The sequence below is a fragment of the Garra rufa genome, chromosome 17 (genome assembly GCF_049309525.1).
Source record: "Garra rufa chromosome 17, GarRuf1.0, whole genome shotgun sequence".
Taxonomy (NCBI): Eukaryota; Metazoa; Chordata; class Actinopteri; order Cypriniformes; family Cyprinidae; genus Garra; species Garra rufa.
The window spans coordinates 24,248,822-24,274,560 of NC_133377.1; the positions used below are offsets into that span (position 1 = coordinate 24,248,822).

The following is a 25,739-nucleotide window of genomic DNA, read 5'->3' on the forward strand; positions in this document are numbered from 1 at the left end:
AAAAAGAGCACAGTTCCATTAGTTTATTACATGCTAATGTTATTTATTCAAATATGAGCATGAAAATAGGGTCTTGATTTATTGGAATAATTGAGAGCTTCATCACGACCTGGCTTTTTAAACCAACTTTTGAAAAACTACCTCAATAGTGTCAGGTGCTAACGTTAAAATATCCCTTATACATATATGTATATGTGCTCATGACAAAGAACAATAATTGTGACCAAACAACACAAGCCTATACTGTGTATTAAGTGTTTTTAAGTTTTCTTTCGCTCTTTTAACTGATTTTTAAATGTATGGTGGATCAACATGAGGGATGTTTCAGCATGTAACAAAATTGCAGGGGACCAAAATTGGAACGTTTCCCTTTTATAAAATGCAGTGATAAATACTCATCAGATTTTGGAGGTTCATCAAAATCATTTTCCACTGAGCTATAGACACAATTCAGGCCAAGATAATTGCCAAAACATGGTGGTTGAGTTCTTTTCTAGTTCTGGACTGGGTTGAGTTGAGTTGATCTGGTATGTGGCAGTGTCATCCCCATGTCCATCACTAGCATTGTGCCATATAATGGATAACACACTGGACAAGAAACGTCCAATGACCACTGCTCTGTTTAATGTATGTTTGGAGAAACTGACAACAATTTCTTACGAAGCAGCTTGTCAACCTGTGTCAAATGGCAATTGAATCATCGTTGAGCTTTACTGTCTTTGGAGTGCTAGCATTATACTTGATTCTTCTACTTGATTTATATCCAGTATTGCAATAAAGATGTTTCGCACTCATTAGATCCTGATCCGTTTAATTGAAAGTTTCACGGCGAGTCTGCGATAAGCTATTTGTAATAAACATTGTCATGCGAGACTTCAGACTTTGTAGACGTGTATTTACCTTGCTACATTTTATGAAGGGAATTGATTTGATGTCTCTCAAACTCTGATTAAGGATGCGTCCTAATACACTGGCATTTGAGTTCTTGAGAGGTAAATATTAAGGTACAAAAAGGTTGTATGAAAAAAAAAAAAAAATCAGATTCTTGTTTTTCATTGGTGAGCTTAAACGTCCAGCATGTTTTTTTTCTTTTTTGTTGTGTACGTGTGCCTTTTTTTTAAAACTCTCCCACCCGTGATCGAGGGACTATCCTTTTGATTTGATACTCAGCGCCACATTGAATAATTTATACATTTATCATGCAACCTTGAGTGAATGCTGCATAGAATGATCAGTATTTGTATTTTGCACTTTCTAAGCAGTTTTAAAGGATGCCCTGTTGTAATTGGGCACACAGACTATTTAAGACGAGGTATTTTCTGCTACAATAGGAATTCTAAGGAACCATATGACTTCGAAAATAAAGTGTATAGATGTGAAGTACCTCATAAGCCTGATAAATGCTGCATAAACTTCATTTATTGTTCTTTTGTGAACCTCATTTCAAACAGTTTCCCCTATAGGGAGGTTTGACGGCCACTAAACTCTGCAAGCGCCTTCAGATTGATGTGATTGACCAGAGCCGCCGCTATTTCAAAGATTAGCAGTCATGCACATCGAATGCAATTTCAGTCATATTCACTGACAATATTACAAGCTTCTAGCTTTATCATGACTATTAGATATGTAGTGACGTCTCGCAGTCAAAAGTTACAGTTGACTCAGGTATCGCCATTAAGGGCTGTATCTGCTTTTTGCCTCTTGTCCTCGATTCCCCTCACCTGTGTCTTAATGTAGCCTTAGAACTGCATTTACGGATGGAAAAAAAGAATATCTGGCCTTAAAATATGCACTATTAACCATAACATGCAAGTCACTACAAATCAGGCCATACGTTTTTGCCATAAAACTACCTCCTGAGAATGTAGGAGTGTCCTGGAGCTGACAGATGGCTTTTTCTTCCCTCCAAATTGTACTTTGTAAGTTGACAATCATCTTTTTCTTTGCTTTTTCTTTTTTTAAGTAAATAACAAACAGATTGAAATGAACTTCCAGGACACTCTAGTTTTTTTTTTTTTTTTTTTTTACTTTTTTACTTTTTTGTCCACGTCCATGCTGATGGAAAAGCCAAGCGACCAAAGTTTCTGTTCGAAGGTTTTCTTGCACTGTTGTGGTGTCAAACCTCCCTCTCACATCAGCAATTTATCTTTCATTTAACCTTGTGTTTGCTCCTTTATAACATGCCAAATTAAATTTGTTGTCATTCCTGTCATGAAGTCTTTAATTTCACAATTCATGTGTTTGCATTCACTGCTAAGCTCCTTGTTGTTGTTTCTTGGTAATGTAAAGTGTGAGCTTTTTTTTTTTTTTTTTTTTTTTAAACAAATAAAATTACAAACCAAGATATGCTGTAAACCCTGCTAAGACATAATGTGAAAACGTATCATTTAATATAGCTCACTTTCGCTTGACTGTGTATTGCATCATTTAATAAACTTAATTTCCTCTGACTGTTGCGTCTTGTGTTTTTATGCTGGTTTTTAACATGTAGCTCTGATGTTTTTGGACATGCTGGCCTCTGCTAATGTCTGGTTCTCCCTGCTGCTTTTGCCAGCTTTTTTTCCATTCCTGTTTGCTGAGATCATGTTGGACTTTAAAATCCCTCAACACTTATGTTTTCGAGATCGCCAAACAACCATCTGTAAGTAAACGCAGATTGTGTGGATTCTTGCAAACCCCAAAACAATGTTGCCTGAGGCCAAAATGGTGTTTTCTCTCTCTTCTCACATTTCAGTCCAAAGCTAAGCTTTATGCTGTACAGTTTACCTCAAATAAGTAAAAGTTAGGGTTTTTAAGGACAAGCCTTCCTTCGAAAATAATGCCTGCCTCGGATTTTCTTATAAACCCCGTCTCTCCTTCCCCCTTCAACATCAAAAGGAAAAAGTCACGTTCACAGACAGGGAAACCCTCCTTAAAAAGTTTACAACGGTCGTGTTTCAAAACTTAGTACACATCTGCGCAGTGTTACAGAACGTATGTTATTCCGCGTTGTCTAAAATGCTGTCTAGATAGGCAGCTCATTAGGTATTGACACGCGCCCATTCTTCCAGCTGATCAAAACTCCGGAGCTGGAAGATCACATCTCAGAATTTTTTGTTTTACTGTCACTTTTATATAAAACGCCCATCATCTACTAAGTATATTATTGTTGTGTTCGTGAAAATAACTAGTCTAGCAACCAGACAAATGAGCTGTGAGCAGCTTTGAGTTGAGCTGTGAAGAGCGAGTCAGATTTTCCAATAGCTCATTTATGAGAAGCACGCGAGCTCGTTTTCTGCCTGCTGGTCTACAATAGTCTGTGTCTGTGAGGTAAGTTTATCTGAAACTTTGGTTTTAATATTTTAAGGTGTTAAATTGTTTTGCTTCATTTGTTGGTTGTGAGCTCAAAAGCAAAAACGCTGTTTTAAAGGAATTTTCCCTCATAAACCGTTTCAGTGGAAAGGACATTTCTACGTTTTATAAACTGCACCGAAATTCGCCAGAATGTAATGTGAAGTCAGTAGTTAATATGTTTTTAATTCGTAAATTAAAAACTATTTTATTTTAGAATTTCGTCCGTTTGCGTTGTTTGTTTGTCAATAACACAAATTTTACGTCGGTCTTGAGTGAGAACAACTAGTGGACTTGTAAAACGATGCATGTAATGTAATGTACACATTGTTTCGATGTTACTTTCTACTATCCTAGCATAACAGCAGATACAACTAAGCAAGTTTTGTCTGTTTTCCCCCAAAAGTGTACATTCTCTGGCACTATAAAAATGTATCTGTTAAAGAATCACGACCAGCTCAACATAATTGCATAATCGTAATGGTTCGACCAACCTCTTGTCTGACCAACGACAGAAATGTTGAAAAAAAAATATTTGAAAGTATCGCTATTTTGCAATTTTTTTGCTATAGCCTAATAATTATAAATAACTATTCATGGGGTCCTTTTTTGGTCTGTTTGTTGGTCGAAACAGAGTACAGTACATTTAGCAGATGTCAGAATACTAAAACATCAAGAACAACACACTTAAACAACTTGTACAGTAAAAGATTTTACACCTGCTGCATGCCATAATCATAAATATACTTTAATAATGTATTAAATAAAAACAATAAATGAAAAATACGACAACATTATTCTCTATACACCTTATTTTTTACTGTAAGAGTTGGCAAGGCCATTTGTACATTTTATGGGTCTGGCTACCCTGACTAGTTTTGCTGCTTGATATTACAAAGTGTTTCTTACTTTTTTTTTTTTTTTAAGAGGGTTCGTAAAAGTTGTTTAAGGTGCTTGAAGTACTTAAATTTGACTTTTTAATATTTAAGGCATGGAAAACTCTTGAAAAAAGCAATGTTGAAAGTGCTTGAATTATTGAAAGACAATGTATCTATGAAATAAGCGTTCAATGAACGCATATCTATCATGTAAAATTCAATTCCAAAAACATCATACCGTTTTCGCTTACTTTTCTTTTTAGGAGCACTTGTCAAAATTTCATTAGCACCTTTTAATCAATAATCCAAAATTAGCCTTCCCATCACAAGGTGACATTTGACTCCTTAAAGTGATTTACAAGGGAATTTTGTTTTTACCTTTGTAATGGCATTTTTAGCAACTTTATTGAATGCATGTCATCTTTTGTTAATTTTTTCTCAAATATTTTTTAAGCTTTTGAAAATTTCTAATTAAAACAACAGAATAAGAACAAGTAGAATAAGAATAAGTTACCAATCAAATGAAATCAGTATTAACAAAATTAGTTTCTACTACAGAGGTGGTACAGAAGAACACAAAAGTGGCTTGTAGGTGTATTTTCATATGTTTAATGAGGCTCAGGGGTGGCATGAGTGCAATCAAATTCTTAAATTCGTGTTTTGAATACAGAAATCTTAAACGATTTAAATAAAATGTATTTTAAAAATGAAACAAAATCTGCCAGTAGGTGGCGGCAAGTCACTGATTTAAATTATTGAATCATATCATTAATGTGATTTAATAAACGGCTATTTAATTTAGGAATAAAGCAAGTGACTGTCCTTCGGCGCGTTCCAAACAGGATATATTGCCCTCCGTCATATTGAAGTCCTGAAATTTAATTTTACAGTATCTATACGAACCCTGTATTAATTATGAACACACTGGTTTGTAGTGCAAACAGTTTTACCGTTTACTGCACGTTATTCTTCTTATTGAAGAATAAGGAGGATAGCAGGATAACATTTTTGACCCCCTTCTTTTGAAATAAGATGGCATACGTAATTTGATATATATTTATATTGTATTTTTAGTGTTTGAGACTGTTAAAATAACTAGACTATAGCTAAAATAACTAGAGTTAAAATAAAATAAGACTTTTGCAGTTGCTGAGGCCACCCGTTTTATAAACTAAGAAATTGCTGTTTTTTCATAAATGTGCAGCCTTTTCATGCTAGAAAAAGATATTGCATTAACCTAAAGGATGCAGTGTGACCCCAAAATGTAGTTTCTTTTTTTTCATCAAAAAGAAAGTCCTTTCTTTATTAAGCATTGTATTGAGATCCTTTTACATGCGTCATACAGTATGATTACAGTGTCAGGAATATGGTTTTGATACATTCAAGCTCACATGGTGCAAGGACACTTAATTCTTTAAATACTGTTTACTTTCTGTCTAATATCAGCAGTATGCTGTTGCTCCAGGACACAATGAGAAGGGCTTGTTTGTCCTGGTGCCTTTTCCTGTTGTTTGTCTGGTACCCGGCGGACAGCATAGTGACGGAGCCTGAGCTGGAGGACTCGGACCGGGACTGGGACTGGGACTGGGGTTCAGGATTACACGAACTCCTAAACAGCTTTCCAGCTGACAGTCCGTTTGTCAGAGAGATGCCCGGCAGACCGGCCAACTGCACTCAGCGCTTTTGGCTGCCTCCATCCTCCCCTGTGTGCTGGGATGATATAGCGGGCCCAGAAGAGTTTGAGAAGTCACGCCTCCTCGTGCTGCAGAACAGGGCGGCACTGCAGGCTGTGTCCACATCTAGTGGTCTCGAGGAAGGGGGAGCATCCTATGATCAACAGGCCAAGGAGGACATGCAGGGTGTCCAGGCTGACCATCTCGCTGTGGTCCAGACTGCTGATACAATGCAGAAGGTGTTCATGGATTTGGATGAAAAAAGGAAGGAGGGGAAAGAGCACTATACCTTCTCAAGGTAATTGAGTGATTTTGAATGTTTTCATGACAGATATGTTTGGATATTAAAAAAAATACAAATATAGGAAGACAACATGTAGGGGTTTATATGAATATATCTCTGAGAGGAACTGACCGCCTTCAGAAATGCCATTTTCTTTTCCTCTTACCTCCATATAATGCATATTAAAGTAGTGTTTATAAGCACAGCAAACTCTGTATCGCTGCTGTTTCATAAGAGCCTCCTTATGTCAGAGAATAAATTAGCATTTTCATTCAGCAGTACTGTCTGTTCAAAATAAATGAAAAACATTTCCTGTTGTACCGAACTCGTATCGAATCATGTCCCCAAAACCGGGGTACGTACTGAACTGTGACTTGTGTGTACCGTTACACCCCAAGTGGATATATTCATACATTCATTATTTATTCGTTTTACCATGAACCATGATAATGTCTCCATGACTAAACTGAAAGTTTTGAACAACTTCCACTATAGATTGAAATGCGACAAATGAATAAAAATAGACTGCAATGCATGCCTACTGCCCACAAAAAAGTGTTCAGGAATCTGATCAAATGAACTCCAGTTCCTATAAAAGTATTGATTTAAAAATGCTGATTACAGATATATAAATACTTTTTAATATTTACTGCAAAATATTCACAAATATATGGGCCATTCTACAGAATTGGTGCTGTCCCACAACCAAAAAACACATTTAAAAAGCATTTAAGTATAGATCTTACACTGTAAAAAACAATTTGTTGAATCAACTTAAAATAATTTGTTACCTGGCTGCCTTATTTTTAGTTCAGTCAACTCAAAAGTTAGACTTAGACATTTGAATTGATTCAACTTAAGGCAACTTTTAAGGCAGCAGGGTAACAAATTATTTTAAGTTTACTCAACAAACTTTTTTAGTTTTGTTTTACAGTGTAGATAATAAAAAGGTCTTAGTAAACAACTATTGAAAGCCACAATAATATTTAAAATATCAGTAAGCTTAATACATAAAATCATCATTTATCCAAGTGGTGCTACTTTCAATTGGGAGATGGTTGTCCCGAACTCCTAAATTTCAACTTATGAAAATGATATTGAAATAATTTTTGCATTTCATTGCATTGTTGTTTTTAAAAATATCTTTTTGATTTTTTTAAAGTAAAGTTTTTTTAAAAAGTATTTTTAAATATTTTTCTTGTAAAATTATCAAATTTTATGTTAAAAAAAAGTCACTACGAAACACTACTGAAATGCCATTTATCTATAATTACACACTTCTTTTGGGAAATATTGCATAACATTTAGTTTTTACATGCGTTTAACTGATCAGAACTGTGCTAGATAACCATGTGCTTATTAGCATCTTTGAGCTAGGTATCTAAAATTGTCACTACCGAATCAGTCTGATTAGAAAGTTTAAAAAGTTGAAATAATGCAGACTGAAGGCTTCATCAAAAGCATAAACCATTTTTAAAGGTTTTTAAGTTATCATTAACAATCAATTCCTCTGTTGAGAAATTTACTCCAGGAATCTGACTGTTGAACTCTATGGAGATAGTGGAAAGCGGCATATGACTGCAAAATGTGTTTTTTTTCTAAATCGAATTTCAGAAAATCTGTGAATTTTGAAACACATTAATCAATTGTTCTCTCTCTCTTCCAGTCTGAAGGAGCAAATTGAAAACACCAAAGACTCCATTGCTAAAAAGGAGCAAGTGGCTGCATTTCTAGAGAAACATCTGGCCAATCTGGAGAGGTCTTTGAACACTATGCAACTTCGACTGGCCCAACTATTTCCCCAGTAATTTAACTCACAACCCAATCTCTACACATGTAAAAAAAAAAATATATATATATATATATATATAATGCATGTTTTTAAGACTTGTATGAGCATATACTGCATGCCAACAGCACCCTGTATTTCTCTTTTGGTACGTATTTTCCACTTTTTTTTTTTTTACTCCATTAAGTGAATTGAAATAATATTAGATACTGGCAATAAAATCTATTTTTATACCACCAGACTATAGACTGATGCCTAAAAATGTGACATACAATTATATTACGCTAAATTTGTCTGTGCTATAAAACAAGTGTTTTGCATGTCAGATTCTGATCACCATATTAAAAATAAGATTATCATGAACACATACTCAGCAAATGTATTTATTCAAATACAAAAAAACAAACTATTCAAGTTTTTAAAAACTATACAGTACACTATATAAATCTTCAGCTGCAGAGTCAAGTATGAATCAAATGCGTTTTTATCCTCAGTGGTTAAAATGTTAAAGCATGCCCCTGAAATATACCTCTAAGATACATTTCGAACCCTGAGAAAAACATTTTCCAATTTGAAGACATATAAGCAAGTTCTGATTGAATGGAATGGACTGTATAGATGTTTGGGTTTTCCCTAAACATACAAATCATGGTGTCAAGTCGTAATAAAACACCAATTACTCATGACAAAGCACCATATATCCAGTGCTTTAGTTGTGAGTCTGCAGTGGCTACTGAACATTTTGACACAAAGCATAGTGTAAGTGGGTGCTAAAACAAACGGACTACATTAAGTAAAACATGTACATTACCTCTCTAAAACAACAGAGGTGTAAAAGTACAACTCTTTGGGTGAAATGTCCTGATTTGTAAGACAATGTCCTATGATTTTACCCACTGTTTCAGTGAGGAAGTGGTCAGGACCAGTTCACAGTGATTTCCTCCCACTGGCTATACATCACTACAGGTTGTCATCGTCTTTTTCCATTTCTTCCAGTGACTTCAGATAGTCTCTGGCCAAGATTTTCTTAGGAAGGATGTCTAAAAATAGAAGAGACAAAACTGTTCACACACCAGTTGATTTAGTTTGAATAGTGTTTGTCATCATCACAAATGACCAGGACTCACCGGTTAAAAACTGAAATGTTTCCGTCTCCTCAGCTGCATTGGCCAGATCACTGTATGACAGTGTGTTTGTGTCTTTACCCGAACCATTTTTATATGAAGACAGAGCCAAGTGCTGGACAAAAAGCTCCTGTGAGATAATTATGAAAATGTTACATATTAATATAAATTTAAGTCAATGATATCCAATGAAATACACTGCCGAAGCCGTTTTCTTGTATTCTCACCAGTGTTTTTTTTTTTCGTTTTGCTATTATTTTTGGGGATGTGTAGAAATTAAATTAAAAATCTTATAATCACAAAAGTTTCTAGTTACTAGAATCCAAACACCTTTTCAACTAAAGTAACTAACTAAATAAGGCAGATACCCTGGCAACTGACCATTCATTAATAACACATGAAATTACCGTTGCTTTTGTTGTCAAGAAAAGAGCGTCCTGGTTAATACAGGACACATCGGGAGAACTTTTCATGATTAATCGCACCCTCGACATAGGCAGAGATATATTTTTACTGTTTGTAGCTTGCTCAACTTTCTCCTCCATGTTTTTTTCAGACATGTTCAGTTAGCAGCCGCTTAAGAGTAACGGAAGTAAATCCACGGGCTTTCAAAGAGACGTCACTGGACGACGGTCACATGGGAATTGTAGTTTTATGACGAATCGCTTGTAGTCCTTCCTTCGATAACGTACATAAGATTTCACAAAGCAGTTTGAAATTGTGAATAAATAATTTGATGTCTGAGAAAATGATGTATGTATTTGATATGAAAAGTAAACGTCAACTGCAGATTTGTACAAAAAATGATAAAATGTGACCCTGGACAACAAAACCAGTCTTATGTAGCACAGGTATATTTGCAGCAAGGAGGATGATGTTCCCTGAAGATATTTTGTGAATTTCCTACCGTAAATATATAAAAACTTAAATTCTGATTACTAATATGCATTGCCAAGAACTTCATTTGAACAACTTTAAAGGCGATTTTCTCAATATTATGATTTTTTTTTGTACCCTCAGATTCCAGTTTATCAAATCTATTATTAATATTAATTCAGCTTTCAGATAATGTATATAGCTCGATTTCGAAAATAGACCCTTATGACCCTTTTGTGGTCCAGGGTAACACATGTGATGTTAAATGATCAAAATCAGTGGCTTTTAACCTTTTTGGCTCCAATGTTTTCAGTGTAGCTAAAACAATATTTAACTGAATATTAAATTATATAATAAAATGTTAAAACAATATGTATACATTTTTTGGTTCGATAAAAACAGCACGTTTTGAGGGGGAAATTAAAATGTCATATTAATATTTTAACATTTTAATGTAACGTAGCTTAATAAAAAGCTTGATTTTTCATTTATTACAACTGTGTAAAGTTTTTCAATAGCCTACTAGTGTTTTAAAGTTTATTTAAAAAAAAAAAAAATTTAAGGCGATAAAAATGCTAATTGGCTTAAACTACGTTTCCCAAAATACCAGAGTTGTTTTTTTCCTTCTCGACAGTAGTTGGGCGTGTGCGCTACAGATAACGAATGAGCTTGGCAACGATGTTTACTACAGCCTTTAGGACTGCATTACCCACAATGCACCGCTCGCCGTTGTCAAAAGTCTTGCTTTCTTGGGTCACTTAGCGAACTCTGGCCGTGTCAACCAGCTAACTTTCTCTTATTTGACGGAATAATGCATTTGTCAGGCGCTGGCCTTGGGGAAATAGGGCACGGGCAGGGGCCCGGTGCAGGACCAGTGCCTGGAGGCTGCAATCCGCGTAAATTCAGCGAGAAAATCGCCCTGCACAATCAGCGACAGGCTCAAGACACCGCCGCTTTCCGAGAGGTTATGATGGACATTACTTCCATAAGGGTGAGTCTAACTCAATACAAGACATGTCGGGCTTATTTACGACAGTTGTCATATATTCATCCTGGATTGTTCCGTTGTAATGTTTTTGCAGCGGAAGTGAGTGCTTAAACTTTCAAACGTTATTTGTTTTGTTAGTGTCTGTTGTATTGATTCCTGACAACTAAGAAGTTTAGGTACAGCTATTGGCTTTTGTTGAAAAGTGCGATATCAGAAACAAACAAACAAACAAACAAAAACAAAACTTTGATTTAAACGCTTAAAACAGTTATGTTTGGGAAAGGCTACCTTGCTACAAATGAACCGCGTTCTCTCCAGCTAAAGCTAGATGAGCATATGTATTCACACGTGCAAGTCTTTTCTAAAATATTAATATACAAAAGTATGTATTTCTATTTTATACCCGAAACTTAACTTTAACTGGATGACCAGCTACTGATTTAGTCCATAAGATCCAACAGAAGGCAGCAAAGAAGCTAAAGTATTAAAAAGAGAAATAACAATCCACAAATAAATGCTTAATTCTTTGTAAATTAACTTGGTTTGATTTAATCTTTCTTTAACTCTGCAGTTGCATAATGTGACTCAATTAGTTACTTATTAAAATAGGGCTCTGTTTACATGTGATCATGACTTGTATGAGACAATTTTCATAGACCCTTGAAATATTATATGCACTAAATATGATAGTTGTAACTGAGCTTCTGAATTAAACAGTTCTGGCCGTGTAACTCTTTACAACAGCTGTTTATAAAGGTGTTCACATGAAAATAAGACTTTCATTGTTTTTTAGACCCTTCAAAATCAGAGCTACACCGTAAATGTGTTGGGATTAAATAGGACTTTTACCATCTGTATATGGACTTGTGATTCAGCAGGTCCACGTGGATTATGTCAACGCACATAAATAGCTTTGCCAGTCACTCATCTAGGGTCTGTTTCATATCAGTGCTGCAGACTGAGGGATCTGTAAATCCCAGGTACAATGTCTGTTTTACATTATGATGCAACAGGCATTTGTTTCCCGGAGGGAAAAGCAGTCTGGGAGAGAGTGAAATGAGATTTGCGTTTAACTCAGTGTTCGATGGCTGCTATTGGACTTGCATTCCCTCCTCAGGTTCAGGCTGAGACGATGCTTCATCCATATAACATAGATAAATTGGTGTTAAAGGGATGGTTCACCCAAAAATGAAAATTATCCCATGATTTACTTATCTTACTTATTATCCTTAAGCCATCCTTGGTGTTATATTAGATAATGTCCTGGCTCTTCCAAGCTTTATAATGGCAGTGAATGGCTGATGATTTTTGTTGAAGTCCAATAAAGTGCATCCATCCATCAGAAAAAGTGTCTGGGAGACAGTAAGATGACATTTGCGTTTAACTCAGTGTTGGATGGTTGTTATTGGGTTTGCATTTCTTCCTTAGGTTCAGGCTGAGAGAGTTCGGCAAACCGGAGACTTGGTCCCGTATTATGGAGGATCGCTGCCAAATGTCAATCAGATCTCAAGATGCTCCACAGAGACCCAGGTGTGGGATTTTGATTGTTATTCAGTATTCCTATCCTATTCTTTTAAATAAAGGAGAAATGATCAGATAATATGTTTTTTTATTTGAATGAATTTGATTTGATTTGATTTGCTTTTCTTCTATTTACAGTACCCAAGCTATCTCACCCAGCAGCTCCTAGAGGCAGATGAAGAGTACAGAGATGTCCAGCCCACTCCTTTTGGCAGACTGCACAGGAGACATGTATCCCCACTTTAAAAATGGCTGATAGTCTTACAGATTTATGTTTGTAGTATGAAAGTATGAACATTTCAACTCCTCAATCTAAACTAATCATTATAATTGTGTTACTTTAGATATGTTTTGTACTAATAACTGGTGTTGGTTAATAAATGTGTGCACAAAGATTGTATACAAAAAGCAGTTATGTGTAATAATGATAATTTTTACTATGCAAATTTAGATAGTGAATGTATAGAGTTGAGGTCAAAAGTTTACATGCACCTTGCAGAATCTGCAAAATGTTAATTATTTTACCCAAAATAAGAGGGATCATGCAAAATGCATGTTATTTTTTATTTAGTAATGACCTAAATAAGATATTTTAAATAAAATATGTTTACACATAGTCCACAAGAGAAAATAAATTACCATGTTTAAAATTTACATACACTTGATTCTTGACACTGTTTTGTTACCTGAATGACCCACAGCTGTTGGTTTTTTTTGTTTTGTTTTTTTTGTTTTTTGGTTTAGTAATAGTCCCTCAAATTCTTTGGTTTTCCAGCATTTTTGTGTATTTGAACCCTTTCCAACAATGACTGTATGATTTAGAGATTTATCTTTATGACACTTGAGGGACTCAAATGTGGATATTACAAAAGTTTCAAATGCTCACTGACACTTCAGAAGGAAAAATGATGCATTAAGAGGCAAGGATGTAAACTTTTGAACAGAATGAGGATGTGTAAATTTTTCTTATTTTGCCTAAATATCATATATTTTTATTTTATTTAGTACTGCCCTTCAGAAGCTACAGAAGAAAAAGCCCAGAGGACAAAATAAGTTAAATTTACCCTGAACTTTAAATTCAAAAAGTTTTCACCCCCGGCTCTTAATGCATCAATGTTTCCTTCTGAAGTCCCTCAGTGTAAAAAGATGGATGTCAAAATCATAGTCATTGTTGGAAAGGTTTCAAATACACAAAAATGCTGACTGTCTGTCACTATCACTAAACAAACAAACAAAAAAAACACAGCTGTGGATCATTCAGGTACAGTATTAAGAATCAAGTGTATGTAAACATTCGAACTGGGTCACTTTAATAAATTCAACCATTATGTTTTTTTGTTGTGGACTATATGTAAACATATTTTATGTAAAATATCTTATTCAGTTCAGTACAAAAAAAAACATGCTTTTTGTATTAACATTTTGCAGATTCTGCAAGGTGTATGTAAACTTTTGACTTCAACTGTGCATCTTTCAAAAAAAAACTATATGTATTCTTGCTAACCCTAAACCTTTCAACACTAATAATCATGAATAATCGAATAAACTACTTTTAAAATGCTTACACAGTAATCATAAACAGTTGTAGAATTCATGCAAAATGGTTGGTTGAAGCCTTAACTTCATTTTACAGTTTGATAGTGCTCCCTATCTCTCTACCCACCTCTCTCCTCCTCGAGGTCCTACCTGGAGAAGGTACGATTATACATAAAGTGTTCTCAAATCTACCATGATCACCACATTACATTTATGTGCTAAGCAATCATGTCATTTTCACAATGAAGTCACCATCAGATGTAATCATAAACTCTCTGAGCTTTTGTTTGTGCCAGTACTTTAAAGTGTTGCTTGTGTCCGAGCAGAAACTGGTCCGCTTGTTCTGCCACTGAGAAGAGCCAGATGGTCCATCTTCCTCTGACAGCTCTTAATAGGTAAACAGAACTTATTAGTGTCTAAGATCAGCTCTTGTGCATATACAATAATTGTATTCGTTGAACCCATGGATCTCTCTAATTGGGAATGAACATTCTTATTCTGGAAGATTGAGAGATTTCGTTTTCACTGGTTACTTTATAATTCTGTTCATCCTCACAGAACCAACTCAGACTCAGCACTTCACACCAGTGTGCGAAACACCCAGTTGCACGGCCACCCGAAATCTGTCCAAACCCTGAACCCTCAATCCAGACACCGTGGTGAGTTTAATTGTTGAAATGCTGCATTTTATTAAATAGGTATAAATTTCATTTTAGAGGGAAAGTTCACCCAAAAATGACAATTCTGTCATTAATTACTGACCCTCATGTCATTCCAAACCTGTCAGACTTTCGTTCAACTTTGGACTTCACATTTAGTTAAGATTGTTATAGACATTAACATAACATGAAAATATTGGTATTTTGTCTTAAATTGCTTGCGTATTTTAATTAAACTGTTTCTTTCAGGGTTTGCACATCCAGCACCACTAATTGAAGAAAATATTCAAGAGGAGACACAATCTCCCAAACTAAAGAAGGTATTTATTCTGCCTCATCCATATTACACAGATTACAAATTGTAGTTAAAGAGATAGTTTGCCCAAAAATGAAAATTATCTTATGATTTACCTCATCCTCAAGCCATCCTAGGTGTATGACTTTCTTCTTTCAGACTAATATTATTTAAGTTATACTAATAAAAATGTACTGACTCTTCAAATCTTTATAGTGGCAGTGAATGGCTGTTGATTTTTTTTTAATCCAATAAAGTGCATCTATCAATCATAAAAAGTACTCCAGTTGGCCCCATAGGGTGAATTAAAGGTTGTATCAGCGATTTCTAGCCTGAAACATAAAGTGTCAATTTCAGCTGAGCTTTCTTCACGATCCGCTCGCTGCCTGCCCCATAAATTGTCTGTGAAAAAACCGCGTCTCTCTGGTCAGCCTAGGGTCCGAGATATGCCAAAAAAACAATCGGCACTACCAACCTTTCCACAGATAAACAAACAGTGTTCCAACCAATCAGCGTCAGGGGGTTCGTGTTGTGGACTTTCGTACTGGTGCTGGGATGTGAGGGAGGCGGAGCGAAAGTCCACAACACCAAACCCCTGACGCTGATTGGTTGGAACACTGTTTGTTTATCTGTGGAAAGGTTGGTTGTGCCGATTGTTTTTTTGGCATATCTCGGACCCTAGGCTGATCAGAGAGACGCGGTTTTTTCACAGACAATTTATGGGGCAGGCAGCGAGCGGATCGTGATGAAAGGTCAGCTGAATTTGACACTTTATGTTTCAGGCTAGAAATCGCTGATACAACCTTTAAGGCCTTCTGAAGCAAAACAATGCATTTGTGTAAAATGACCATATCTAAAACTTTTTGAACAGTAATCTCTAGCTTCCGCTAACTGTCATATGCACGTTCATGACAGAGTGGCATTCCAGTGGATGACGTAGAACGTAGGTGTAGCATAAGCTCCGGTAAGAATATACTAGTCGTTTTATTTACAGCAAAGGAAAACCAGTCTCCTCTTGGCTTATATTGAAGTCCTCCAACATTTAAGTTTTGTACTTCTAATTTGTGATTGATCTTACACAAACTCATCGATTTGCTTCAGAAAGACTTTATCAACCCCCAGCACCATGTGGAGCACTTTTTATGATGAATGTATGCACTTTATTGGACTTCAAAATCTTAACACCCATTTACTGCCATTATAAAACTTATAAACCAGTTATATAACTCTGATTCTATTCGTCTGAAAGACGAAAGTCATATACACCTAGGATGGTTTGAGGGTGAGTAAATCAAGAGGTAATTTTAATTTTTGTGTGAATTCTCCCTTTAAACATTTTATTTGATTAAGTAAAGCTCATAATATCAATTGTCTTCTTTCGTAGTTATCCTCAATAGCATCATCAGGATGTGAAACACATGTTGTTCAGTAAGTTCCTTTTCAGTCCTAGTCATTAAAGGAGAAGTTCACTTCCAGAACAAAAAATTACAGATAATGTACTTTCCCCCTTGTCATCTGAGATATTCTTGTCTTTCTTTCTTCAGTCTTAAAGAAGTTGTTTTTTAAGGAAAACATTTCAGGATTTTTATCCATATAGTAGACTTCTGTGGTGCCCCGAGTTTGAACTTCCAAAATGCAGTTTAAATGCAGCTTCAAATGATTCCAAATGCGTCTGTAAACGATCCCAGCCGAGGAAGAAGGGTCTTATCTAGCGAAACGATTGGTTATTTATTTTTTTAAATTACAATTTATATACTTTTTAACCTCAAATGCTTGTCACTCTCTCTGCGATGTTCGTGAGTAGTCTGTGCATCTCTGGTTCAAAACAGTTAGGGTAGGTCAAAAAACTCTCATCTCCCTTAACTTCAAAAATCATTTCAAAATCATCCTACATCACTGTAGAAGTATCGACCTAGTATTTGCAAAGTGAACAAACATGTATACAAAAAAGGTAAAACAGCGATGTAGGACGATTTTGAAGTTGAGGGAGAAAATGAGATGGGAGTTTTTTCGACATACCCTAACTGTCTTGAACTGGAAAAAACAGGAGTTCAGGCAGAGCAAGACAAGATGAGCGTTTGAGGTTAAAAGTATATAAATTTGTATTTTTTTTAAAGTAACTAATTGTTTTGTTAGATAAGACCCTTCTTCCTCGGCTGGGATTGTTTACAGCCACATTTGGGATCATTTGAAGCTGCATTTAAACTGTATTTTGGAAGTTCAAACTCAGGGCACAATAGAAGTCCACTATATGAAGAAAAATCCTGAAATGTTTTCCTCAAAAAAAAAAAAAATTCTTTACGACTGAAAAAGACATGAACATAATGGATGACAAGGGGGTGAGTACATTACATAGTACATACATTTTTGTGCTGGAAGTGTCTCAGTTTTTCTTTTTAAACAATCTGTCTTTGCTCTTTTTTTTCCCCAGCAACTTCCCATTGCCTGATCAGCAGGTATCGTCCCTTCCTGTCCCATCAGCCCTCAGTACGAGCGGCTCTCTTCCAGACCTCTCCAGCCTCCACCTGCCTTCTCCTCTTCCCGTAGGCCAGGATTCAGAGCCCCACAGTGGTGTGGAACAATTAAGCAACACTTCCACACACCCTGACATTATGGCTGACTTTAACTTACCAGGTATGTTTTAGGATCCAGCAGTGTTTGAATTACATTAATCACTTTTTGATACAAAAATCTAATTTAAACTTGAAATTAGTCATAGCAATATTGTAATATTAAAGTTTCCACACAATTTTGTCTTTTTAGGTCTGTCCTCATCTCTTCAGGCATCTTTAAGTAATCCTTTGCTCCAGTCTTCACTCAGCAATCCCAACATCCAGACCTGTCTGAGCAGCCACTCCCTGCCCAGCTCTCTCAGCTCTGCTTCTTTGCGCCTGTCACTTAGCAACTCTTCCCTGCAGTCATCGCTCAGCAACCAGTCCCTGCAGTCCTCCCTTAGCAGCTCTTCTCTGAGTAACCAGTCCGTTCAATCGTCTGCCAGTCGCTGCAGCCACAGCAGTGGAATCGGTGGATCTCGCTCTTGCTCCTCTTCTTCTCTCTGTGGTTCTCCACGTGTAACTGGCCACACCCATGCCACCACATCCCGCAAGAGAGCCCAGCTCAGCCCACTCATTGTGCCCAGTGGTGGAGAGTCCCGCTGGCAGCATCCAAAGCAGTTCTCACCCACGGTGTCTCCAACCATGTCTACTGTATCCCAGGCAAGATATGAACATTTTTGAGAATCATGTTTGCTAACAGGATTTCCACAGGTTTCTTTAGTTTAAGTATAAAGTAATTTATTATATATAATGAGACATGACACAACAAAACAAGGCAGAAAATGTTATACATATTTTATATAATATAATTTTTTTTTTTATTATTCATCTAATATTTTATTTTAGCTTTATTTAAATGGCTAAAAGTGATTTTTTTAATATTTGTTGTTTTATTTAATATTACTGACTTAACAAATAAACAGATAAAATTATAAAAACGATATATTAAATATTTATTTATAATTGTATATTAAATATTATAAATACAAAATATATACATGTCACTGATTTTATATTTTATCTAATAAATATTTTATTGTTATTGATCTAATACTTTAGTTTATATATTTATTTATTTACTTTATTTTATGTATTTAATTTTTTTATTAGATTTTAGTTTTTATTTTCATTTTAATTACAGTTGTTTTTTTTATATTTCTATTTTTCATTTATTTATTTTTATTTAAGTTGTAGTAACTTAGTACTTATTTCAGCTGGTTTCCATTGCAGCATTTCAAATTGTCTTTAATATTGTTTATATTATTATTCTTACTTTTTTTTTAAGTTTTAATTTCTTAAATACACTTATTTTTTCAGTTAGTTACCAAGGCAACATTTGTATTTGACTTTGTATTTTACCTAATAATTAATTTATATTTATATTTATATATATATGTATATGTGTGTGTGTGTGTATATATATATATATATATATATATATATGTATATGTATGTATGTATGTATGTACATTTTACAGTTTACATTTTAAATTCACTTATTAATTTAATTTAAGGCCTTATAAGATTCACTTAAAAGATACACTTATTTTTTGCAGTTAGTTATCAAAGCAACATTTGTAATTTTATTTCATTGTATCTAATATTTATTTTATTGTTATTGGTCTAATATTTTAGTTTATTTTAGCTTTATTTAAATTGCTAAATGTGATATCTATGTGTGCATTTGAAATTTTGAGTTTTAAATTTTTAATATTTTTATTTATTAATAATTTCTTTTCGTTTTAGTAACTTACCAAGGCAACATTTTAATTTCCAATTTTTTATTTCATTTTTATTTTTATTAAAACAATGTCTTAAACATGGCATGGCCTTGAACCAAAAAAGTCTTGAGTAGCACAGGTATATTTATAGCAATAGCCAAAAATACATTGTATGGGTCAAATTATTGATTTTTCTTTTATGCCAAAAATAAGTTTGATATTAAGTAAAGATCATGCTTCATAAAAACATTTTCCTACCAATAATATATCAAAATTTTGGATTAGTAATATGCATTGCTAAGAACTTCATTTGGACAAATTTAAAGGCCATTTTCTTAATATTTTAGTTTTTTTGCACCCTTAGATTCCAGATTTTCAAATAGTTGTATATCTGCCAAATATTGCCCTTTCCTAACAAACCATATCTCAATGTAAAGCTTTCAAATTATGTCTGAATCTTAATTTCGATTTAAAAAATGAGCCTTATGACTGGTTTTGCAGTCCAGAATCGCATATCTTCCTGGTCATACTTTCTGATGTTATTACTTGTTCAATATTTTTCAGTTTCTAATATGCAATGAATATTTCACACAGGGTTCTCTCCTCAACCCTAACAAAGTACTCAAGGAGACGAAGCCACCAGCGTATCCCTGCACACAGCACCTCCGATCCGCTCCTCCACTGTCCCATCCACCAATGCGGCAGTATTTCCAGCCAGAAGCGCAGCATCAGTCGATTCCAGAGATGGAACAATGGAGTCAAGAGGAGCAACAGTCACAACATCAACAAACACATACTCAGACACAACACCACAATCACAAACACAGTCGGCCCTTGCATCATCCTTCACAACCACACACTAAATATCATCAGCAGTTACTGTATCATTCCCAGACTCACCAACCACACATTGCTCTGCAAGCGCTTACCCAACAGCAGCAGCAACAACAATATCAACAACAACTGTACACACAGTTTCAGCCTCATCAGATGCCTGAAGAGCAGTACCAGTGTCCGAACCAGTGGCAGATGCCATGCCAAGAAAGCCAGTACCAAAATCAAAATCAACAGCCACATCAATCTGTAACTTTCCCCTTTCCAGGTCAGGATAAAAACTGGAAAGATATAACAGGCCCACATAGCTTGCAACATGCACAAATGAAACGTAAACACTGTATGCAGATGCCAGAAGAACCAAAACCACTATCGAACGTTGCTGTCCATGAGACTCAAGGAAAGGAATCAAAAGTCCCTCAATATAACGAAAGTGACGTAACTGGAGCAAATCCAGGTTTACAGGATAAAAGTTTTGAACTGAACCAGGTGAGCCCTGTTTGCATTTGCATATGTAAGCCAGACTTAATGATTATGGTTATGATAATAAACACTTTTGTTGTTACAGGAATCGTATGTTGGCTTACATCTTACCCCTAGTCAGGCAAAGGCCCTTTCCCAGCAGGTGCTTTGTTTATTTCATGAATCATCACTTGAGATTGCACATGTCTTGGCTGTATGGTTTGATGTTGTGCAGAGCCTTGCTGACTTTGACTTTGATTGTTTATCCTGTGTGCAGCTTGGGGTGCTTCAGAAAGAGCCTCAAGGTGGCAGTAGAGTGTCAGATCTTAACTATGAAGCAAACGAAAACAGGGAACAGCTAGCACAGAATCAAAGCTACAGTGCTGGAGAGACACAAAATATGTTCAACATCAACTTATCTGGTAAGATGCGTATCAGCAGCCAGTTTAACCCTGTAAAGCCTGACATATACTACCAGTCTAAGGTTTTAAACAGTAAGATTTTTAATGTTTCTTAAAGAAGGCTCTTCTGCTCACCAAGCCTGCATTTATTTGATCCAAAGAGCAGCAAAACAGTACAGTTTTGAAATATTTTTACTATTTAAATTAACTGTTTTCTATTTGGATATATTTTAAAATATAATTTAAAATGAAATTAGATGGTCAAATCTGTTTTCTCTCAGGTACAGTCGTGGCCAAAAGTTTTGAGAATGACACAAATATTAGTTTTCACAAAGTTTGCTGCTAAACTGCTTTTAGATCTTTGTTTCAGTTGTTTCTGTGATGTACTGAAATATAATTACAAGCACTTCATACGTTTCAAAGGCTTTTATCGACAATTACATGACATTTATGCAAAGAGTCAGTATTTGCAGTGTTGGCCCTCCCTTCTTTTTCAGCACCTCTGCAATTCGACTGGGCATGCTCTCAATCAACTTCTGGGCCAAATCCTGACTGATAGCAACCCATTCTTTCATAATCACTTCTTGGAGATTGTCAGAATTAGTGGGTTTTTGTTTGTCCACCCGCCTCTTGAGGATTGACCACAAGTTTTAAGATCTGGGGAGTTTCCAGGCCATGGACCCAAAATATCAACGTTTTGGTCCCCGAGCCACTTAGTTATCGCTTTTGCCTTATGGCACGGTGCTCCATCGTGCTGGAAAATGCATTGTTCTTCACCAAACTGTTGTTGGATTGTTGGAAGAAGTTGCTGTTGGAGGGTGTTTTGGTACCATTCTTTATTCATGGCTGTGTTTTTGGGCAAAATTGTGAGTGAGCCCACTCCCTTGGATGAGAAGCAACCCCACACATGAATGGTCTCAGGATGCTTTGCTGTTGGCATGACACAGGACTGATGGTAGCGCTCACCTTTTCTTCTCCGGACAAGCCTTTTTCCAGATGCCCCAAACAATCGGAAAGAGGCTTCATCGGAGAATATGACTTTGCCCCAGTCCTCAGCAGTCCATTCGCCATACTTTTTGCAGAAGATCAATCTGTCCCTGATGTTTTTTTTTTGGAGAGAAGTGGCTTCTTTGCTGCCCTTCTTGACACCAGGCCATCTTCCAAAAGTCTTGGCCTCACTGTCCGTGCAGATGCGCTCACACCTGCCTGCTGCCATTCCTGAGCAAGCTCTGCACTGGTGGCACTCCGATCCCGCAGCTGAATCCTCTTTAGGAGACGATCCTGGCGCTTGCTGGACTTTCTTGGACGCCCTGAAGCCTTCTTAACAATGCAGTGGAAAGTTTTTTTTTTGGGATTAAGTTAATTTTCATGGCAAAGAAGGACTATGCAATTCATCTGATCACTCTTCATAACATTCTGGAGTATATGCAAATTGCTATTATAAAAACTTAAGCAGCAACTTTTCCAATTTCCAATATTTATGTAGTTCTCAAAACTCTTGGCCACGACTGTACATCACAGTGTAAGCTTCACAGTAAACATTACTATATCACTCTCATCAACTTAGTCCATATCAGCAACAAAAATATATCTTGACTCCATATCACAGGGAAAATCACAGGTATTTTGAGCAGTAGGATTATAAAAAATATATGCTAATATAAAATTCAATTTAGTATTTTTGTACTTTCACTCGAGTAAAATTTAAAAAGGAGTACTTTTACTTTTACTGAAGTAATATTTTATTTTACGTATCTGTACTTTTACTGAAGTACTTGATTTGTGAACTTTGTCCACCACTGATAATACTAATAATAAATGTTTTTTGAGAAGAAAATCTGAATATTAGAATGTTTTCTGGACGATCATGGGACTGGATTAATGATGCTAAAATTCTGCTTTGAAATCACAGGAACAAATTAAATTGTAAAACATATTTAAATAGAACACAGTTATTTTAAATAGTAAAAATATTGTAAGATTTTACTGTTTTTGTTGTGCTTTGAATCAAATAAATAAAGGCTTGGTGAGCAGAAGAGACTCATTTTAAAAAACATTAAAAATCTTACTGTTCAAATACTTTTGACTGCTAGTGTATGAAACAATAGTCTGAAAAAAATGGAATCAGTAAGATTTTTATAGTTTTTTTTTTTTTTTTTTTTTTTTTTTAAGTATTTCTGCTTATCAAGGCTGCATTTATTTGACCAAAAATACTGGGAAAAAATGTCATATTGCTGTCTTCAGTGTCAAATGATCCTTCAGAAATCATTCTAATATGCTGATTTATTATATAAATGTTGGAAACTGTTATGCTGCTTATTATTATATCTATATCTATATATCTATCTATATATGTGTGTGTGTGTGTGTGTGTGTGTGTGTGTGTGTGTGTGTGTATGTGTGTGTGTGTGTGTGTGTGTGTGTGTGTGTGTGTGTATAATATACACACACACACACACACACAGAGATATATATATATATATACACACACACATATATAATATACAGGAACCTGTAGTACTTCTTTCAGGATTCTTTGATAAATATAATCATTTATTTAAATAGAAATCTTCTGTTACAATATAAACTACTGTTCACAGTTTGGGGTCAGTACATTTTTCTTTATTTTGAAGGAAATTAATACTTTTATTCAACATGGATCTGTTAAGTTGATTAAAAGTGATCGTAAAGACTTATGTTGTTAAAAAAGAGATTTCTATTTCGAATAAATGTTCTTTTTAACTTTTACATTTTTTGTTCATCAAAGAATCCTGAAAAAAGTATCACGATTTCCAAAAAATATTCAGCAGCACAACTGTTTACAACATTGATAATAAAAGTAATAAATCAACATATTAGAACGATTTCTTAAGGATCATGTGACAGTGAAGACTGGAGTAACAGCTGATGAAAATTCAGCTTTGCATCACAGATATAAATTATATTTTAAAGTATATTAAAATAGGAAAACATTATTTTAAACTGTAATATATACTAACAATATATACTTTTTGTATTTTTGATCAAGTAAATTCAGCCTTGATGAGCATAAGATAATTATTTAAAAAGCATTGAAATTCTTACTAATCCCAAACTTTTGAACAGCAGTGTAGCTGGGGGTGATATATTGCTTGTTTCATAGACTAAATTGTACTGTATATACCCTATGGCCCAGTTTCACAGACAGGGCTTAGACTAAGCCAGGATTAGGCCGTAGTTCAATTAGGACATTTAAGTCATTTTTATAAACATGCTTGGAAAAAAACATTACAGGTGTGCATCTTGAGACAAAACAAAGGCACTGATATATTTTAAGATCAATCAGTGCAATTTTGTTTCAGTTAAAACAGCTCAGACTTACATTTTAGTCTAGGACTAGGCTTAAGCCTTGTCTGTGAAACCGGGGGTATGTGTCTTATTAGATTTTATTTTAGATTCTCCTATCATTTACTTAAATTTCTCACCAATTATTGTTTCTCCACCTTTTCAGACCCGTCATCCTGGCTGGACCAGGACATATCAAGTCTGCCGGACTCTGTTTTGGAGTTTGATCTAGAAACCTTTGGTCTGGACAGTAACCTGGGTTGGCCATGAATGTAAAAAAAGTGATATGTGTGTTGTTATGACACATGTATATGGACGAGTACCCTTGTAAGAGAATATTTTTTTGCCAGTGGAATTGAAATATAGCTCTTAGAGTCAGATAGAATGTTAACTATAAATTGGCATAAGGTTCTTTAAGGGAACAAACATGAAAATTGTGTTTTAATAAATAGTTTTTGCACACAGAGGTCCTAAATAGCAGGTCTATGTGCCTTAATATGCATTTTTGGTTATATTTTTATTATGAATAGATTACATAGATTGTTTATGTACAGATACATGAGGTGAAGTCATGTATGAGTTGTTTAGGAAATTTATTTTTTCGCATTTCATAGTATAGAACAACTGGTATAATATGGAATTTGGCTAGTTTAGGGCCAAAAGTTGTCTTGATAAAATTAAACATTTTTATGATTTTACTCTTTAACATTTAGATAAAAAGATGTATAGTTAGTTATGTATAGACTTTCATATCCTTTTGTTTGCATGTTATAGTCCTTTGTTATAGTGTGACTGGGGTCATTTTTGTGACTTCTTGTAACTGACTGTTGACAGCTGCCTTTGAATTTTCACATTATAATTTTGTTGCAGTTTCATCTTTCATAATTATTCATAATGCAGTTTTATAATTTTTTCATATTGCTTTAGCACTCTCTGGTAGAGGTCATGTTGTTTTTCAGTATTTGTCTTCAATGTGACAACAAAAATATTTTCACAGTATGCATATTGAAATACATTTACATTTCTGACATAATTAATAACATAATATGAACAAAAACACCATCTGTAATTTCCAGAAGTATTGCAATTAAAAATGGACTAATACCTCTAAGCATAAGTGTGATTTCTGAATATTGCATGTTTACAATGACATTTATTCTAGTCCCCCAAAAAGGCTGGTTGTCCACATCACACAAATGCACGAAAAGACAGGATAATTCAGAGACTCTTGGTTCAAGTCAGTAAAATGTAGAGGAGGAAGTGTCATGGTTTGGGGGATGTTTTCTTCAGCAGGAGTTGGGCCTCTTGTACAGCTACATGGCAGGGTGAATGTAAATGTTTATCAGAACCTCTTTCAGTAACAAGCTGTTCCTTCCCTGCATCTCCCAGTTAACCTGCCATTTTAATGCAAGACCAGCTTGCAGCCAGAACACTGAAATAATTAAATTACTCTGAAAATCTCTGGAAAATCCTTGGCGACAAAGTTATGG

At 35.1% G+C, this 25,739-nt stretch overlaps 3 protein-coding genes across 4 annotated transcripts; 2 read left to right on the forward strand and 1 right to left on the reverse strand.

Moving 5' to 3' along the window:
• The first annotated feature begins 3,019 nt into the window (after positions 1-3,019).
• LOC141289964 (uncharacterized) lies at positions 3,020-8,194 on the forward strand. Of its 2 annotated transcripts, none has more exons than XM_073822161.1 (3): positions 3,020-3,309; positions 5,658-6,179; positions 7,831-8,194. In XM_073822161.1, the coding sequence occupies exons 2-3, from the start codon at positions 5,659-5,661 to the stop codon at positions 7,970-7,972; spliced, it is 663 nt and encodes a 220-aa protein (XP_073678262.1). In that variant the 5' UTR covers positions 3,020-3,309; position 5,658; the 3' UTR covers positions 7,973-8,194. The 2 variants fall into 2 exon arrangements, with proteins under 2 accessions (XP_073678262.1, XP_073678261.1); XM_073822160.1 differs by having other exon boundaries at positions 3,021-3,309; positions 5,655-6,179.
• A 128-nt stretch (positions 8,195-8,322) lies between these two features.
• On the reverse strand, positions 8,323-9,671 carry chrac1 (chromatin accessibility complex subunit 1). Its single transcript, XM_073822162.1, has 3 exons — positions 9,485-9,671; positions 9,081-9,207; positions 8,323-8,993 (listed from the first exon to the last, which is right to left on the reverse strand). Exons 1-3 carry the CDS (start codon positions 9,635-9,637, stop codon positions 8,914-8,916), a joined length of 360 nt encoding a protein of 119 aa, XP_073678263.1. The 5' UTR covers positions 9,638-9,671; the 3' UTR covers positions 8,323-8,913.
• Positions 9,672-10,625: 954 nt separating this feature from the next.
• crtc2 (CREB regulated transcription coactivator 2) lies at positions 10,626-25,360 on the forward strand. Its single transcript, XM_073822053.1, has 14 exons — positions 10,626-10,944; positions 12,370-12,471; positions 12,601-12,693; positions 14,096-14,157; positions 14,325-14,393; positions 14,557-14,657; positions 14,907-14,977; positions 16,337-16,380; positions 17,384-17,586; positions 17,716-18,167; positions 19,823-20,551; positions 20,631-20,687; positions 20,802-20,946; positions 24,416-25,360. Exons 1-14 carry the CDS (start codon positions 10,765-10,767, stop codon positions 24,517-24,519), a joined length of 2,412 nt encoding a protein of 803 aa, XP_073678154.1. The 5' UTR covers positions 10,626-10,764; the 3' UTR covers positions 24,520-25,360.
• Positions 25,361-25,739: the final 379 nt, after the last annotated feature.

Bases quoted from the DNA above. Each gene is read 5' to 3' on its own strand.
- LOC141289964 (XM_073822161.1), top strand. From the start codon at position 5,659: ATGCTGTTGCTCCAGGACACAATGAGAAGGGCTTGTTTGTCCTGGTGC. The intron at 6,180-7,830 runs GTAATTGAGTGA...TCTCTCTTCCAG, and splicing joins GAGCACTATACCTTCTCAAG to TCTGAAGGAGCAAATTGAAA.
- chrac1 (XM_073822162.1), bottom strand. From the start codon at position 9,637: ATGTCTGAAAAAAACATGGAGGAGAAAGTTGAGCAAGCTACAAACAGT. The intron at 9,208-9,484 runs GTAATTTCATGT...ATTATCTCACAG, and splicing joins TCTTGACAACAAAAGCAACG to GAGCTTTTTGTCCAGCACTT. The intron at 8,994-9,080 runs GTGAGTCCTGGT...TTCTATTTTTAG, and splicing joins AACATTTCAGTTTTTAACCG to ACATCCTTCCTAAGAAAATC.
- crtc2 (XM_073822053.1), top strand. From the start codon at position 10,765: ATGCATTTGTCAGGCGCTGGCCTTGGGGAAATAGGGCACGGGCAGGGG. The intron at 14,978-16,336 runs GTATTTATTCTG...CTTCTTTCGTAG, and splicing joins AATCTCCCAAACTAAAGAAG to TTATCCTCAATAGCATCATC. The intron at 16,381-17,383 runs GTAAGTTCCTTT...TTTTTTCCCCAG, and splicing joins TGTGAAACACATGTTGTTCA to CAACTTCCCATTGCCTGATC.